The sequence below is a fragment of the Gossypium hirsutum genome, chromosome A11 (genome assembly GCF_007990345.1).
Source record: "Gossypium hirsutum isolate 1008001.06 chromosome A11, Gossypium_hirsutum_v2.1, whole genome shotgun sequence".
Classification (NCBI taxonomy): domain Eukaryota; kingdom Viridiplantae; phylum Streptophyta; class Magnoliopsida; order Malvales; family Malvaceae; genus Gossypium; species Gossypium hirsutum.
Window position 1 is genome coordinate 21,878,266 of NC_053434.1, and position 13,825 is coordinate 21,892,090.

At 32.1% G+C, this 13,825-nt stretch overlaps 2 protein-coding genes and 1 pseudogene across 4 annotated transcripts; 1 reads left to right on the plus strand and 2 right to left on the minus strand.

Annotated features, from left to right (window-relative positions):
* Positions 1–250: 250 nt before the first annotated feature.
* On the minus strand, positions 251–1,018 carry LOC121209804 (uncharacterized; annotated as a pseudogene).
* A 5,635-nt stretch (positions 1,019–6,653) lies between these two features.
* On the plus strand, positions 6,654–8,658 carry LOC107912723 (30S ribosomal protein 3, chloroplastic). 2 transcript variants are annotated; one of them, XM_041081350.1, is made up of 3 exons: positions 6,654–6,962; positions 7,217–7,484; positions 7,914–8,149. In XM_041081350.1, the coding sequence occupies exons 1-3, from the start codon at positions 6,735–6,737 to the stop codon at positions 7,919–7,921; spliced, it is 504 nt and encodes a 167-aa protein (XP_040937284.1). In that variant the 5' UTR covers positions 6,654–6,734; the 3' UTR covers positions 7,922–8,149. The 2 variants fall into 2 exon arrangements, with proteins under 2 accessions (XP_040937284.1, XP_040937283.1); XM_041081349.1 differs by lacking the exon at positions 7,914–8,149 and adding an exon at positions 8,491–8,658 and having other exon boundaries at positions 6,691–6,962.
* Positions 7,642–12,827, minus strand: LOC107912722 (LRR receptor-like serine/threonine-protein kinase GSO1). Of its 2 annotated transcripts, XR_005904929.1 has the most exons (5): positions 12,237–12,827; positions 10,801–11,163; positions 10,417–10,560; positions 8,268–10,108; positions 7,642–8,183 (listed from the first exon to the last, which is right to left on the minus strand). XR_005904929.1 is itself a non-coding variant. In XM_041081348.1 (4 exons), exons 1-4 carry the CDS (start codon positions 12,697–12,699, stop codon positions 9,489–9,491), a joined length of 1,590 nt encoding a protein of 529 aa, XP_040937282.1. In that variant the 5' UTR covers positions 12,700–12,781; the 3' UTR covers positions 7,642–9,488. The 2 variants fall into 2 exon arrangements, 1 of the variants encoding a protein (XP_040937282.1); XM_041081348.1 differs by having other exon boundaries at positions 7,642–10,108; positions 12,237–12,781.
* Between the last annotated feature and the right edge of the window lie 998 nt (positions 12,828–13,825).

Here is a 13,825-nt window from a genome sequence, read left to right on the forward strand (position 1 = left end):
AATGGGTGTTTAATGGAGGCTTTGAGAAAATATAGACAGATGGTTGAAAGAGGAATAAACCCTGATACTGTGAGCTACACTGTCCTTATTGATGGGTTTTCGAAGGAAGGTAGTGTTGGGAAGGTTGTTGGATTTCTGAAGAAGATGTTGAAAGACGGGGTGATGCCGAATGTGATTACGTATACGGCAATCATGTTAGGTTTCTGTAAGGAAGGGAAAAAGAAAAATGAAAGTTGCTCACAGTTTTTCTTTTCCTTGTGCTGATTCAAAATGAAATGTTCAACATTTCCATGCTTAAACTCTCCATCATGGCGTTTTCCATGAATCCGCATTTAGCCGGTGCAGACTTGTAGAAACTGCTTAGCCTTTGCTTGAATGAGCATGAAGAAAGAGGAATGATAGGAATGTTCTCACAGTTGCAGAGCTCAACCATGTAACCATCTGGATCATGAAAGAATACCTGATCAACCCTGTTCCCTTGGTCTTCGACCACCGCCGTAACTTACTTCATTCCCATGTCTTGCAGCCTCCTCATGACAAGGCCAACATCAGTACACTGCTATTTCAAACAGAAACTTGTTAGTGCTGCTTGGTTTCTGAAAGATTCAACTTGGTTTCATTTTGCTATACCTGGAAGGATATGTGATTATCCTTTGGATTAATCGGTCGAGGTTCAACGATAGTGTCGAAATCATCGATTGATGGATTCTCAATTAAGTGTATCCCAATGCCATAATTATACAACCTGCATCAGTTGTTCAGTTAGTATCCTGTTTCATTCAACACTGGATTTTACTAAACAAGGGTAGAGCAGTAAGGTTACCAAGCTCCATTGAACTTGAAAGAAGAAGGGCGTTTGATGGAAACAAAGCCGAAAACATCTTCATAGAACCGCACTGAATCCCAGACTGATCTACACAACAATGAGACATGATTCAATGACAGAAGTGGCAATGCCTCAAAGTTGTTTGCTTCCACAGAGTCCAACATGGTTTCACTCTTATTTGGGTTTCAAAGGAGATCTGCTCTTCCTTATTTGAAGGACTATTTAAGGAGATGAATTGAGAAGAAATATATATTTATATTTTCTTTTCGGTGTAGATTGAGAGACATGGGTCTTTAGGTAGACAACAGGATAGTATACTTTATGCTTGGCAATCTGCATATTCGTATTGATTTCGTGTCATATTCGTGTTTTAAGGTATTATAGGTATACAAATTTGAACATTTAAATAATTTCTGTTATATGGATTGTGGTACATTTGTGTATTCATGTTTTTTTAATACCATATTATATACATATATACATTGAAATTTTGCCTTGCGGACTTCATTTAAATTAAGAAAGCTTACAAAAGACACTCCCTTTCCATTTTTTGTTATTCTTTGCTATGAGTTGGAGAAAGAATAAACAGGAAACTGTTTGCAGATTTTGCTTTGTTTTTTCTGTACAATAGTGGATTGTTCTGTTTTGCTGCTGCATTGTTTGGTTGGTTTGTGCACTGATTCTTTGTTTTGGTTGGCTTTTTCGATTTAGATTTTGTTATTGTCCCCTAAAAGTTGGGTTAAGTTGTTTAAGGTGTTCTTTTTTTTTTTCTGGTTTATGGCATAAATATTTTCCCCAAAAAAAAAAGGTTGATCCGAGCACTTTTCTCATTACAGGTAACATTTTTCCAACACTTCCACATCGCAGTCGTCCCAGATTTGAGCATTACAGGTTAGTATTGATGTAGTAGGTTTTGTTGTTTCCCAAATGAATATGGTTTTGTTTGTATGTTTGTAATGCTCATTAAAGCTTTTGTTTGTATGGTTATGGTTATTGCTGCATGACCATTGTTCTTTTTGAATTTATCAGCCAAGTTATATGTTTTTACTATTAGGTAACATTTTGTTTAAAGAGCATTATGCCTACACATCTTTTATGAGATAAATTTGTACATGTAAATGAGATAAAAGTTATATATTTTTTATGAAATTATATTACCATTTAAAATGTTATTATCTAGTTTTAAAACTTCAATTTCATTATTAAACAAAATTAATTTTACCTCAATTATACATAATATATTAAAATTTAATATAAGTTTTTGAAGAAATTAAATGCTCATGGATTATAATTAACCTTTTATGCACATAATATATTGTCTAATTCTATCTTAGATTTTAAGTCAATTACATTATACATAAAATATTCCTCATTCATAATATGATTTCCCTATAATACATAAATTATAATTGTGAAAGTGTAAGGAAGTTTTTAAAATTAACGTATATATATTATGATAAATAAAATTATACAAATTTTACTTAAAAAGTCAAATTTGGCTGTTAAATTAATAAATTCTATAGAATTCTGAAATTTTAATAATAATAATTTTTTGATGAAAAAATGCTAAACATGTATTTTAAACTTGATACTAGACAGCTAAGTAACAATTCTTGTAAAAAATAAGTCCTCTTCAAAGTTAATTATATTTTTACAAAATGAAATTACCATTTAAAATGTTATAAAAGTTATAAAACCTTAATTAAACTAATCATCAGTAATTAAATATACTCTTTCATTATTATTTGGGTGATTGATAAAGAAATGAAATTATAGTTGCAACGATATCATTTAGTCGTCTAATTTTTTGCTTCGTGTGTTCTAAATTTGTGCTGTTTATTTTTATTCGATAATGTGTAATTGCAACTTCAATTCTTTGATAGTGTGTTCTAATTTTAAAATGTTGCAGTAATGGCTCGTCTGCCTTTAATTGCACAAAGTGTGAGGCGTAAAAGAATTAGTATTGCTGTGACAATATGGTTGGAAATCTGTAGAATCGCGGTTTGGTTCTTATTTAGAATGGGTGCCAGCCTTAGCCTACATAGACCAAGGATTAGGTCCTATACCGTAGATTTTTATGCAAAACGGGATTATGTGAATAGGCTTGTATATGCTAGTGACGAGACCTGTATTGAACAAGTTAGGATGAATAGAGCTGCCTTTTTTAAATTATGTGAGATGTTAGAATCGATAGGGGGATTGAAGTCGACAAGGTTCATGCTTGTTGACGAGCAAGTAGCAATGTTTTTACATATCATCTCCCATCACCTGAAAAATCGAGTTATCAAGCATCACTTTAGAAGGTCCGGGGAAACTGTTAGCAGAGCATTTCATAGTGTTTTAAATGCTGTCATACGCTTGCAAGATATGTTATTTAAAAACCCGGAGCCAATTACAGCCGATTCTTCTGACACAAGGTGGAAATGGTTTAAGGTATAGGACTAAGTTTTATATATAGCTTCAACAACATTTACTTGATTTAGATTTAAATTAGTATTCTAACTCAAGGTTTTATATCATGTGATATAGAATTGCTTAGGTGCTCTTGATGGAACCCACATCAAGATTAGGGTTCCAACAGTTGATAAACCTAGATATCGGACGCGAAAAGGTGACATAGCAACAAATATGCTAGGTGTTTGTACACCTGAGATGCAATTTGTTTATGTTCTTCCTGGTTGGGAAGGTTCAGTTGCTGATGGACGAGTTCTTCGAGATGCCATTAGTAGAAGACATGGATTAAAAGTTCCTCATGGTAAAGTGTATAGTTATAGGACTTTGATTTATTCATTAAGATCACACTTTGTGTGCTGAATTAATCATTTTTTAATATGAAACTTATCCTATAGGTTGTTATTATCTAGTTGATGCTGGATACACAAATTGTGAGGGATTTCTTGCACCATTTAGAGGACAACGATATCATTTGAACGAGTGGCGTCAGGGTTATCAGCCAAGTTCTCCGCAAGAGTTTTTTAATATGAAACATGCCTCAGCACGTAATGTCATTGAAAGATGCTTTGGCTTATTAAAACTTAGATGGGGAATACTTAGGAGTCCATCGTTCTATCCTGTAAGGGTGCACAATAGAATTATTATTGCATGTTGTTTGCTCCATAATTTTATTCGAACCCATATGAGTAGTGATCCCATTGAAGCGGAGGTGGGAGAAGGATTACCTACAATTAATGTGGTGGATGACGATGAACCGAATATCACAAATATTCATCCATCGGATGCTTGGGCTACTTGGAGGATGGAACTAGCCAACCAAATGTTCGATGAATGGCAAGCATCTAGAAATTAGTTTGTGAAACTTTTGTGAAACTTTTGTATTTATTTTTGTATTGTACTAAAATACAGAAATTATAATATAATTTCTTCTAATTCAGCTTGTGTTATAATTTTAAATTTTTGTGCTATGGAACTTTTGATTCATGATATTCAACTTAATTACTAGATTTTATAAAGTGTTGACCTTTTGAATCATGATATTAAAATAGTAATTAATATAATTTATTTTTTTTTGTTCTTAAGATCATTATGTCAGGTGTTCCAAAATCAAATGCTCAAGCTTCTCGAGGAAGCAAAAGAAAATGGGTTCCCGAGGAAGATGCAGCATTAGTTTCCAGCATGGTGGACCTGCACAATGTTGGAACATTTAATGCTGATACCGGGTTCAAAGCCGATTATTTGAACGAGTTGGAAAGAAAGCTACAAACGGTTTTACCAAATGCAATGTTGAAGGCGAAACCTAATATTGAATCAAGGATTAGGTTACTTAAAAGGGAGTGGTCAATCGTCTACGACATGCTTAATGGCCAAAACAATAGCGGTTTTGGTTGGGACGAGCATAGGCAGCTCGTTGTTGCTGAAGATGCGGTTTGGGAGTCCTATTTAAAGGTAAGATTATTTCAAGTCTTTATTATATTATTTTTACCAAACTTACGACTAATATGATTTCCTCATTTTTTTAGAGTCACAAAGAAGCCGCCCAATTCAGATTTCGTACTTTCCCTTACTATGACCAGCTTACTACCATATACGCAAGAGATCAAGCAACTGGGAGAGATGCTCAAACAGCTGCTGATGTTCTTGAAGAAATACACGCTGATGATGAACGTACTACAGATCTGAATGAAGAGAGAAACACATTCTATGACTGCGAAGCTGACGTCTCTTTAGATGACATGGATGTTTCTGGTACGGATCCACGAGGAGATCGAGACCAAGGGGGTTCCTCATCTTCAAACAAGAGAAAGAAGAAATCTGATGCTCGTGATAATATGTTTTCTTCATTTAATGAGGCTGTCACTTTGTTCGGGGAGAAAATCCAGGCCGTTGGCGATCAAATCAGTAGGAGTTTTGCCTCCGAGGTGGTAGTTCAGCAGAAGTCAGAACAACATATGGAAGAGAGAGCTTCAAATTTATATTCAGCCTTATGGTCAATTGAAGGTTTAACCGACGATCAACGATATGATGCATTGAGTAAAATTCCCGACCATCCAACTCAAATGATCGTTTTCTTTAGTTTACCTTCAGTTGCCCGATTGGAATGGGTTAGGAGATTTCTTTCTTACCATTAAATATCAATGTTCAAACTTTTTGATGTTGTAAAACTATATAACATATGGATTTTAATGTACAATTTCATTTTCATCTAACCTTTTCTTAATATAAGTTAATTATGTTTATGCATAATATAATTCTCAAGTTATATATTGATTTTAGTAAATTTCATATAAGAACATTTTATTATTAAGAATTTTATGAAATTATATATCACTATATAATTATATTAATATTAATTATTTTAAATTGTATAAATTCATATAAGAAAATTTTATTATCAAGAATTTTATGAAATTATATATTATTATTAAATTATATGTAATAATTATTATTTTAAATTATACAAATTCATAAACTATAATCATATTAGTTATAATAATTTTAAATTTTATTAAATCATATATTTAATTAAATCATATTAGTTATAATCATATATTATGATTTGAGTAAATTCATATAAGAATATTAATTATTAAGAATTTTATTAAATAATATATTTTAATTATATTATATTTAATAATAATTATGTTATTTTATATTTTACAGTATCATATTTAATAATATGGTTTGAGTAAATTCATATAAGAATATTAATTATTAAGAATTTTATTAAGTTATATATTTTAATTAAAATATATTTATAATAATTATGTTTAAATATGATTAAATTATTTATTATTGATATTAATCTTATTAAAATTTAAATAAAATAATTTACCAAAACAAATTTCTGCTAATTATTAAGAATTTTATTAAATTATATATTTTAATTAAAATATATTAAATAATAATTATGTTTAAATATGATTAAATTATTTATTTTTGATAATAAATAATCTTATTAAAATTTAAATAACAATAACAATAATCATTTACCAAAACAAATTTATGCTAAGGGTATTCTGGTCATTTTAGTTTTCTCCATTATGCTATTACACCTCTATTACATTCAACCAAACACAGTTTTACTATTACGCCTCTATTCCATTACATTCAACTAAACAGTTGATTTGCTATTACACCTCTATTCCATTACACCTCTAATCCAACCCAATACACCGCTAATCCAATACAGCGAACCAAACGTAACCTTAATATTAAATTATCCATCAAATAAATCGGGAAAATTAAGTTTAAACAAAAATTTTAAAAGGTTGCAACTCGGTCCGAGTTTTGGACATTATTACCATTTCAAAGGAATTCCCAGACCGGATTTTATATCAGCGCCCGGCAAACCGGCCCATTCCGTACACATTACGTACTGTACCTGAAAACATAGAAACAAATGCAAATTTGAGAATTCATTCCTGTCTAAAGTCATCCCAAAAAAAAAAAAATGGTGGTAACATGTCTCCACCCTAATCTAAACCCTTGCTTTAAACCCAAAATTTCATTCCCTTCTCAAAACCCTGACTCTTTCCCTTTTAAATCTCTCATTGCTTCCCCTAAAACCTTCAGTTTTGCTAAACCGATAATCTCTTTACAAGTCAAAGCAAAATCTCCTGCTCTTTCAGATGAACTGCCACTGGATGATTCCCCCTCTGAATCTTCTTCTGGTAAAGAGGTAGGCTCTGGATCTTTTTCCAACAAAAAAATGGGTTTAATTTGATTTATTTTCTGCTATAGAAAAAGCCAGCCAAATTTAGAACTTTGTTTTTCTTTTTTTGGTTCATTGTCTTATGAAACCCAGAAAACAGGCCTTAATTTCGAATCTAGTTTCTTGGAGTTTTTTTGTTTTCTTGTGAAGCCTAGAAAAAGGGCTTGATTTTGAACTTAGATTCATGGGTTTCCTGTGTTTTTTTTTTTTTGATTATGTAGAAGCTTGGAGTGGTGGTGAAGCCATTAGAGAAGGCAAGGGTAGTATTGAAGTTCATATGGATGGAAAAAGATATAGGGATGGCTCTTGATCAAGTGATACCAGGCCATGGTTCAATCCCTTTGAGTCCATATTACTTTTGGCCAAGAAAAGATGCTTGGGAAGAGCTCAAGGTTTTGCTTGAAAGCAAGCCATGGATATCTCATATGCAAAGGATTCACCTTCTCAACCAAGCCACTGATATCATCAATTTATGGCAGACAAGTGGTGGTAATTTAACCTAAAGTGTTTCAACTTACAAAGTTTTGTTGCAATCTCTCCATGTTTCTAATAGCAATTGCATGTTCCTGTGGTAGCTTTTTTGTGTGAATTAGTGTTCGATTAAAGACTTCTTTGAATGAAATGTTATCTATACTTATACAACACATTGCAGTCTTCAAGTTTTTATTTAATAGTATATCAATTTCAAACCATAATCACACAAGACAAGAAAACTCATCAAACTTGCACACATAGTTGTAGCCTTGAATCTACAGAAAAGAAATGTAAATCTCCTATGAAGGCTTAATAAACTATGTATTGATAACAATAAGCAACTTCATTACATATCATCTTAGGCTTGCTGAACTTCTTTTAGATACTTCATTCTGATTCTCTTAAGCTTGTAAACAACATCCTTCATATCTTTTCTTTCTTCAGGTGACTGAGCTGAACATTCCAAAGCTAAGTTCAAGATTGATGATATACAATTTGCTTTAGCCGTAGAATTTTCACCCTCATTTAGTAGCAAACTGGAATCGGCAATATCAATTGTTCCGTTAGGTAGTGACTCTTTAACCCAATGTTTCAAATTCGTTTCTCCGATGAACATTTCATTTGTGGGTTTCTTTCTTGTGAAAGTTTCCATTAATAAGATACCATAACTATAGACATCACTTTTTATGGAAATAATTCCTGCTAATCCATATTCTGCATCAAAAATATAAACACTGAATCATTAAAAATCATAAATAAGGTGCATGCTAGGGCAAAATAAGAGAATGAACTCATCACCTGGTGCCATATACCCAATAGTAGCAAGTGTCATGGTTTGTTTCATGGAGTTTTCTTCTCCCAACAGTTTGGCAATGCCAAAATCTCCCACATGTGCGACCATATCGTCATCTAGTAGGATGTTACTTGGCTTTAGGTCACAATGGATTATAGTACTTGGATGTCCCGAATGGAGATACTCTAATGCTGATGCAACATCTATCATTATGTTGATTCTCTGTAGGATATCCAAGGAATAATGGTCCGAATACAACCATTTCTCAAGGTTCCCATTAGGCATGAATTCAAGCACCAAGGCTTTGAAATCACTACAAGAGCAATAACTGATGATGTTGACAAGATTGCGGTGAAGTATATTTTTCATCACTTCAAACTCGGCATCGAAACTCCTAAATGCTCTTTCTACCTGCAAATTGAAAACTTTTATTGCAACATTCGTACCATCCGAAAGTTTTCCTTTGTACACAGAGCCGAAACTTCCCGAACCAAGCAAATTGGCATCGCTGAATCTGTCCGTAGCTTGTACAAGTCTATTGTGCTGATTGGTTCTCAATATTTCCGACAAATTTTCTCTGGTTGAAAGACTAGTGGTCCTTTTCAGACACAAGATGATCAAAGCAATTATCCATGTAATAGGAGCAATAATCGGTAAACCATGTGTCAAAACATGTATAAGGCGTGCCTTGAATGGTCGATGGGGTCGATGGGTGCAATTTTTGCAAGGAGGGACTTGGAATTTAGGTGAACCACATAGTGCATAATTCTTCTCGAATGATTTACTCGTAAGGTTTCTGAAACACCCTTCAGTGGGGATCTCTCCTCCCAATCTATTGAAAGACACATCAAAGTGATTGAGATAGGAAAGTCTTTCCAAAGACTTGGGAATGATCCCGGAGAGATTGTTGTTCGATAAATCCAAGGTTACCAAACTTGTCAAGCCACCAAATGATTCGGGAATGGGACCTTGCAATCTATTCCTATATAGAGACAAGGTTTGTAAGTCATCTAGATCCCCGGTTCTTGTTGGAATGTTGCTCGAAAACTGATTTCTCGACAAATTCAAATACGTTAGTACTTTCAAGTTTCCGATATCCGGTGGAAGTGTTCCACTCAGATAATTTGAGGAGAAATCTACTTGCAAGATATAATCAAGGCTCCAAAAGGTGGAGGGTATTGTGGAATGCAATTTGTTGGAAGACAGGTTTAGGGATCTCAAAGAAGTTAGAGAGCCCAACAAGTGGGGAGTGAACCTTGAAGCATGTTACCACTCAATGACAAAGTACTTAGTTTCTCCAAACGACAAACATCATATGGAATGGATCCATTCAACATATTGCCACTCAGAAACAAACCTTGGACTTTTTGTAGCCGTCCTATTGTTGTCGGAATAGATCCACTCAATTCATTCTGGGATAGGTCCAAGCGTATAATGTTGCTTAAACCATCTATCTCCATTGGAATCGTGCCTTTGAAATTGCAATCATGGGCGCGTAGAGTTTCGAGTGACGCTGAGAGATTAAAGATAGAAGCGGGAAGAAGGGCATTCAGTGGATTTGAGGCTATGTCTAGGACTCTGAGCTTCTTACAGTTTGACAGGGAAGAAAGAAAGGTCGGACTTTGAGATTCCATGGTCAAGTGGTTGGAAGAAAAGCACAAAACTTGAAGCAAATTTAGATTGGCAAGGGAATGTGGGATAAGGCCAGAGAAAGAGTTCCCATTCAAGCTTAAAACTCTAAGCCTAGAAGCATTTGAAATTGAGCTTGGAATATTCCCACTTAGATTATTGTTCATTAGGTATATTTCCTCTAGATTTGGAACAAACCCCATCTGCGGTAATTTACCTGGAAAAAAAAACAGGTATGTTCCAATTATTTCACAAGAAAAAACGTGCATTTTTTTCTCTTTTTGTTTTGGTGGTAAAAGTGAATTTCTAAATAAATATAAATGTATGGGTGTAATTTTTAAAACAACTTCAATACAGTTATGTAAGTAAAATCCCAAATTAAAACTATGAATACTTCTAAATCTTTTTATTTTTCATTAAAATACTTTTGAATTTCGAATATAAAATTGAATATTCAAATAAACATTTATACTTGGTAATATATACTCTAAATTAAACAATATATATAAATTATGAGGGAAATACCTGATAGAAAATTGTCATGGAGATTAATTTGTTTCAAAGAAGAAATATTGAAGATAGGTGGTGGAATCCGCCCGCTTAGGCTCATGCCTTTTGCAACAAAAATCTCCATTTTCCTAAGATTCCCCATCTCCCATGGGATTTCACCTGCCAAACAATACGTTTTTTTTTCCAAAAATAAAAAAAAATAAATGTAGGTTTATTGGTTATTTTTGGAAAAAAAATAGGTTTATTCATTTTAATACTCTGTTTGAGTTGATTTTAAGTCTGTTCAACAAAAATTCAATTTTTTTATATAATTTTAAATAAGAAAATTATTAATTTTCAGTTCAACCAATTCAATATTTTTTAATAAGCAAAAAAAAATGTTAAAGCACTGTAGCTTACCATGTAAAGAGTTTCCATCCAAATATAAAACCTTGAGGTTGGTTAAATTCCCAATACTTGAAGGAATAAATCCATTGAGTTGATTAAGAGACAATGATAGACTTCGAAGATTTTTGCATTCACCGATGTTTGAGGGAATGTGGCCAAAAAATTTGTTGATTGATATCTCAAACACTTGAAGGTGGTGAAGATGGTCACACATATCACTTGGAATGTAACCAGATATACTATTATTGTAAACCCTGATCTCCTTCAAAGATGAAATGTTGAAAATAGAAGATGGGAGTTGGCCAACCAAGCTCATATTTTGCACTCCAAATTTCTCCAAAGCAGCAAGCTTACCAATTTCCCACGGGATTTCACCTATACATTAATTTTGAAGAGATTTTAATGATTTATATGAATCAGTTATTGTCAATCTTGCTTGTAACATCAATAAAAATTCTATATCAGTTATAAATTATTTGATCGATTCAATTTTTTAAAATGAAAATAGGAATCACGATGTTTCTAAATCGTAAATTAATGCTTGAATTCATTTATAAGTTGAAGGTAATGGTACGACACATTGTATTCTTAAGAGAAAACTCAAGTTTGAACATTGAAGATAATATTGTTAAAAACGACAATCATGAATTTCAAAAGAATTAATTTCCATGGACCATAAATCGATATGAATGATATCTTAATTTAAAAAAAATATTTAATAAATTTGCTTGAAAGTAAAATATTGAATTTAATTAAACATATATAAAAATAAAACAACAAATTAATTATGAAATTAAACATAATATAAGAAATTAAAATAATAAAGATAATATATACACAACATTTAAAATGATACACATGATTTTATATACCTAATTTTATAGAAAGTATCGCATGTATCTACCATTGGTCAATCTAATTTAAATGATTATAAATTTAAAATTAAAACCAAAAATTTATTCTAAATAACATTTATAATGACATGAAATTAATTTATTAATATATCATATTGTTATATGTAAATATAGGTGCTCATGGGCCGGGCTACTTTACTCGACCCGGCCTGAAGGTCTGCCAAAATGTGAGAGGGTTTAGACAAAAATATAAGCTTGGCCCAGGCTCAATAAATGAACGTGATTTTTTAGTTGAGCCCGGCCTGAACCCGGCCCATGAACACCTCTATAAATTATAATCAGTAAAATATAAATTATAATAATATACAACATTTACTTGACTTTTAACATAAGTACTAATATTTGTTTAGAATAGCTATTAGAATTTTGTACTTGGCACTTAAATGACATAAAATTATGTGAAATAATTGAGTGATTATTATTTAATAATTCAACAATATTGTGGCCGTACGTAGGGATTAAATCAATGAAAATGATAGCAAATAACAAAAGGTAGAAGAAAAGAAAATAAAGTGAAGAATGAATGATAGTAACCTTGGAAACGATTTCCACCCAGATATAATTGTTGAAGTGCTGTTAAATTCCCAAACCATGCCGGAATCTCTCCGCTCAAAGCATTGTCACTCAAATCAACAAGTTTCAAGCGACGCAAACTGGCCAGCTCTCGCGGCAACTCGCCATGGAAATTGTTGCCGCTCAAGTTCAGCGAGACCAGGAAGGAAAGATTTCCCAACTGTGGACCAATAGTTCCTTTGATGCCCATGTTCGAAAGATTCAACGCAGTGATTCTTCGATGATGGTGACCGCAAGAGACACCGGTCCAGTTGCAGACAGACATCCAAGTACTGGTCCACTCGTTACCCAAAGCATTGCGAGGATCCACGATTTGTGCTTTGAATTGAAGAAGCGCCGACTGATCGGTTGCAGTGGTTGAAAAGCCAATTATGAAACATTGTATTAACAACAGTGATAGGAAAGGGAAGTGGATATTGGCCATTAACCAAAGCACAGAGAGAGTAGCAGAAGAAGTTAAAACAAAATTAAATGGTATGATCGAGTTTAATCAATGTGTATGTAATATATATAGAGAGAGAAAGATGTGTACGTATAAAGAAAGAAAGGAACAAAGTGATTTAAGTTCTACTCGTCTAATTTTATATCTTTGTCTTATTCACGCCCTTACACATGAAATATATTATTATATTAATAAATTTATTGGTTAAATCTTTAAAATATTAATCATGTAAAAATATATCAAAGTGTATAAAATTATTTTAATTCTATACTGGTGTAAATGGGTTCCTTTCATATATATATATATATTAGATGTATCATTATAATTGTAATTGTTAAGCTTCTTTATGAGATGTCAAAATTTGCACTTTAAGATATTCTTATATAAATTGATATTTTAGTTATGGTTATTTAAATCAATTGGATAAAAAATTAATCAAAGTACTAATTTTGAGAAAAAGTTAAATTGATTGATTTTATATGACAATATACTTATTAGAGCGTAAATTATTTTGAGATTTGTCTAATAAATCTATTTTATTAGAATATAATATACTTCTTATCATATCAATGGTAATTATTACTTGTTACGTGTATGTATATTTAAGAATAAAAATGTTTTCAATTTATTTAAAAAATGATGTATATAAATTATATGAATAGAGTTAAGTCATACATAAAAGGCAAAGTGTGTACAGCATAGAGGGAGCAATAAAGAGAAGATGGCCCAACAAAAGAATAAAGAATGGAAAAGGCGGAGACGTGGACATAGTCAGGTCATCAAACTTTATTTAAAGTCTTGACTTGGACTTAAAAACAAGTCAAGATTCGAAGACTGGGTCGTATTACATGCAAATTCTGGGGTTTTTTTAGTTAAGAAATAATTAATATTTTAAAAATATAATTTTTATATATGAACCAATGTGAACCTCGTACAAAAGTTAAATTATCATAACAATGTCACGCAATCAAATATATGGGGTTTAAAATCGTTATCTAATGTTTTTAATTGTATAAACATTAAAAATTAAAATATAAGAATTTAAATCATGTGAAATAGACCATTCAGATAGCAAATTAAGATAAAATTATTCTTTGTTTTTTAAAAG

Bases quoted from the DNA above. Each gene is read 5' to 3' on its own strand.
- LOC107912723 (XM_041081349.1), top strand. From the start codon at position 6,735: ATGGTGGTAACATGTCTCCACCCTAATCTAAACCCTTGCTTTAAACCC. The intron at 6,963-7,216 runs GTAGGCTCTGGA...TTGATTATGTAG, and splicing joins AATCTTCTTCTGGTAAAGAG to AAGCTTGGAGTGGTGGTGAA. The intron at 7,485-8,490 runs GTAATTTAACCT...GATTCTCTGTAG, and splicing joins TTTATGGCAGACAAGTGGTG to GATATCCAAGGAATAATGGT.
- LOC107912722 (XM_041081348.1), bottom strand. From the start codon at position 12,699: ATGGCCAATATCCACTTCCCTTTCCTATCACTGTTGTTAATACAATGT. The intron at 10,561-10,800 runs GTAAGCTACAGT...ATTGTTTGGCAG, and splicing joins GGATGGAAACTCTTTACATG to GTGAAATCCCATGGGAGATG. The intron at 10,109-10,416 runs GTATTTCCCTCA...TTTTTTTTCCAG, and splicing joins CCATGACAATTTTCTATCAG to GTAAATTACCGCAGATGGGG.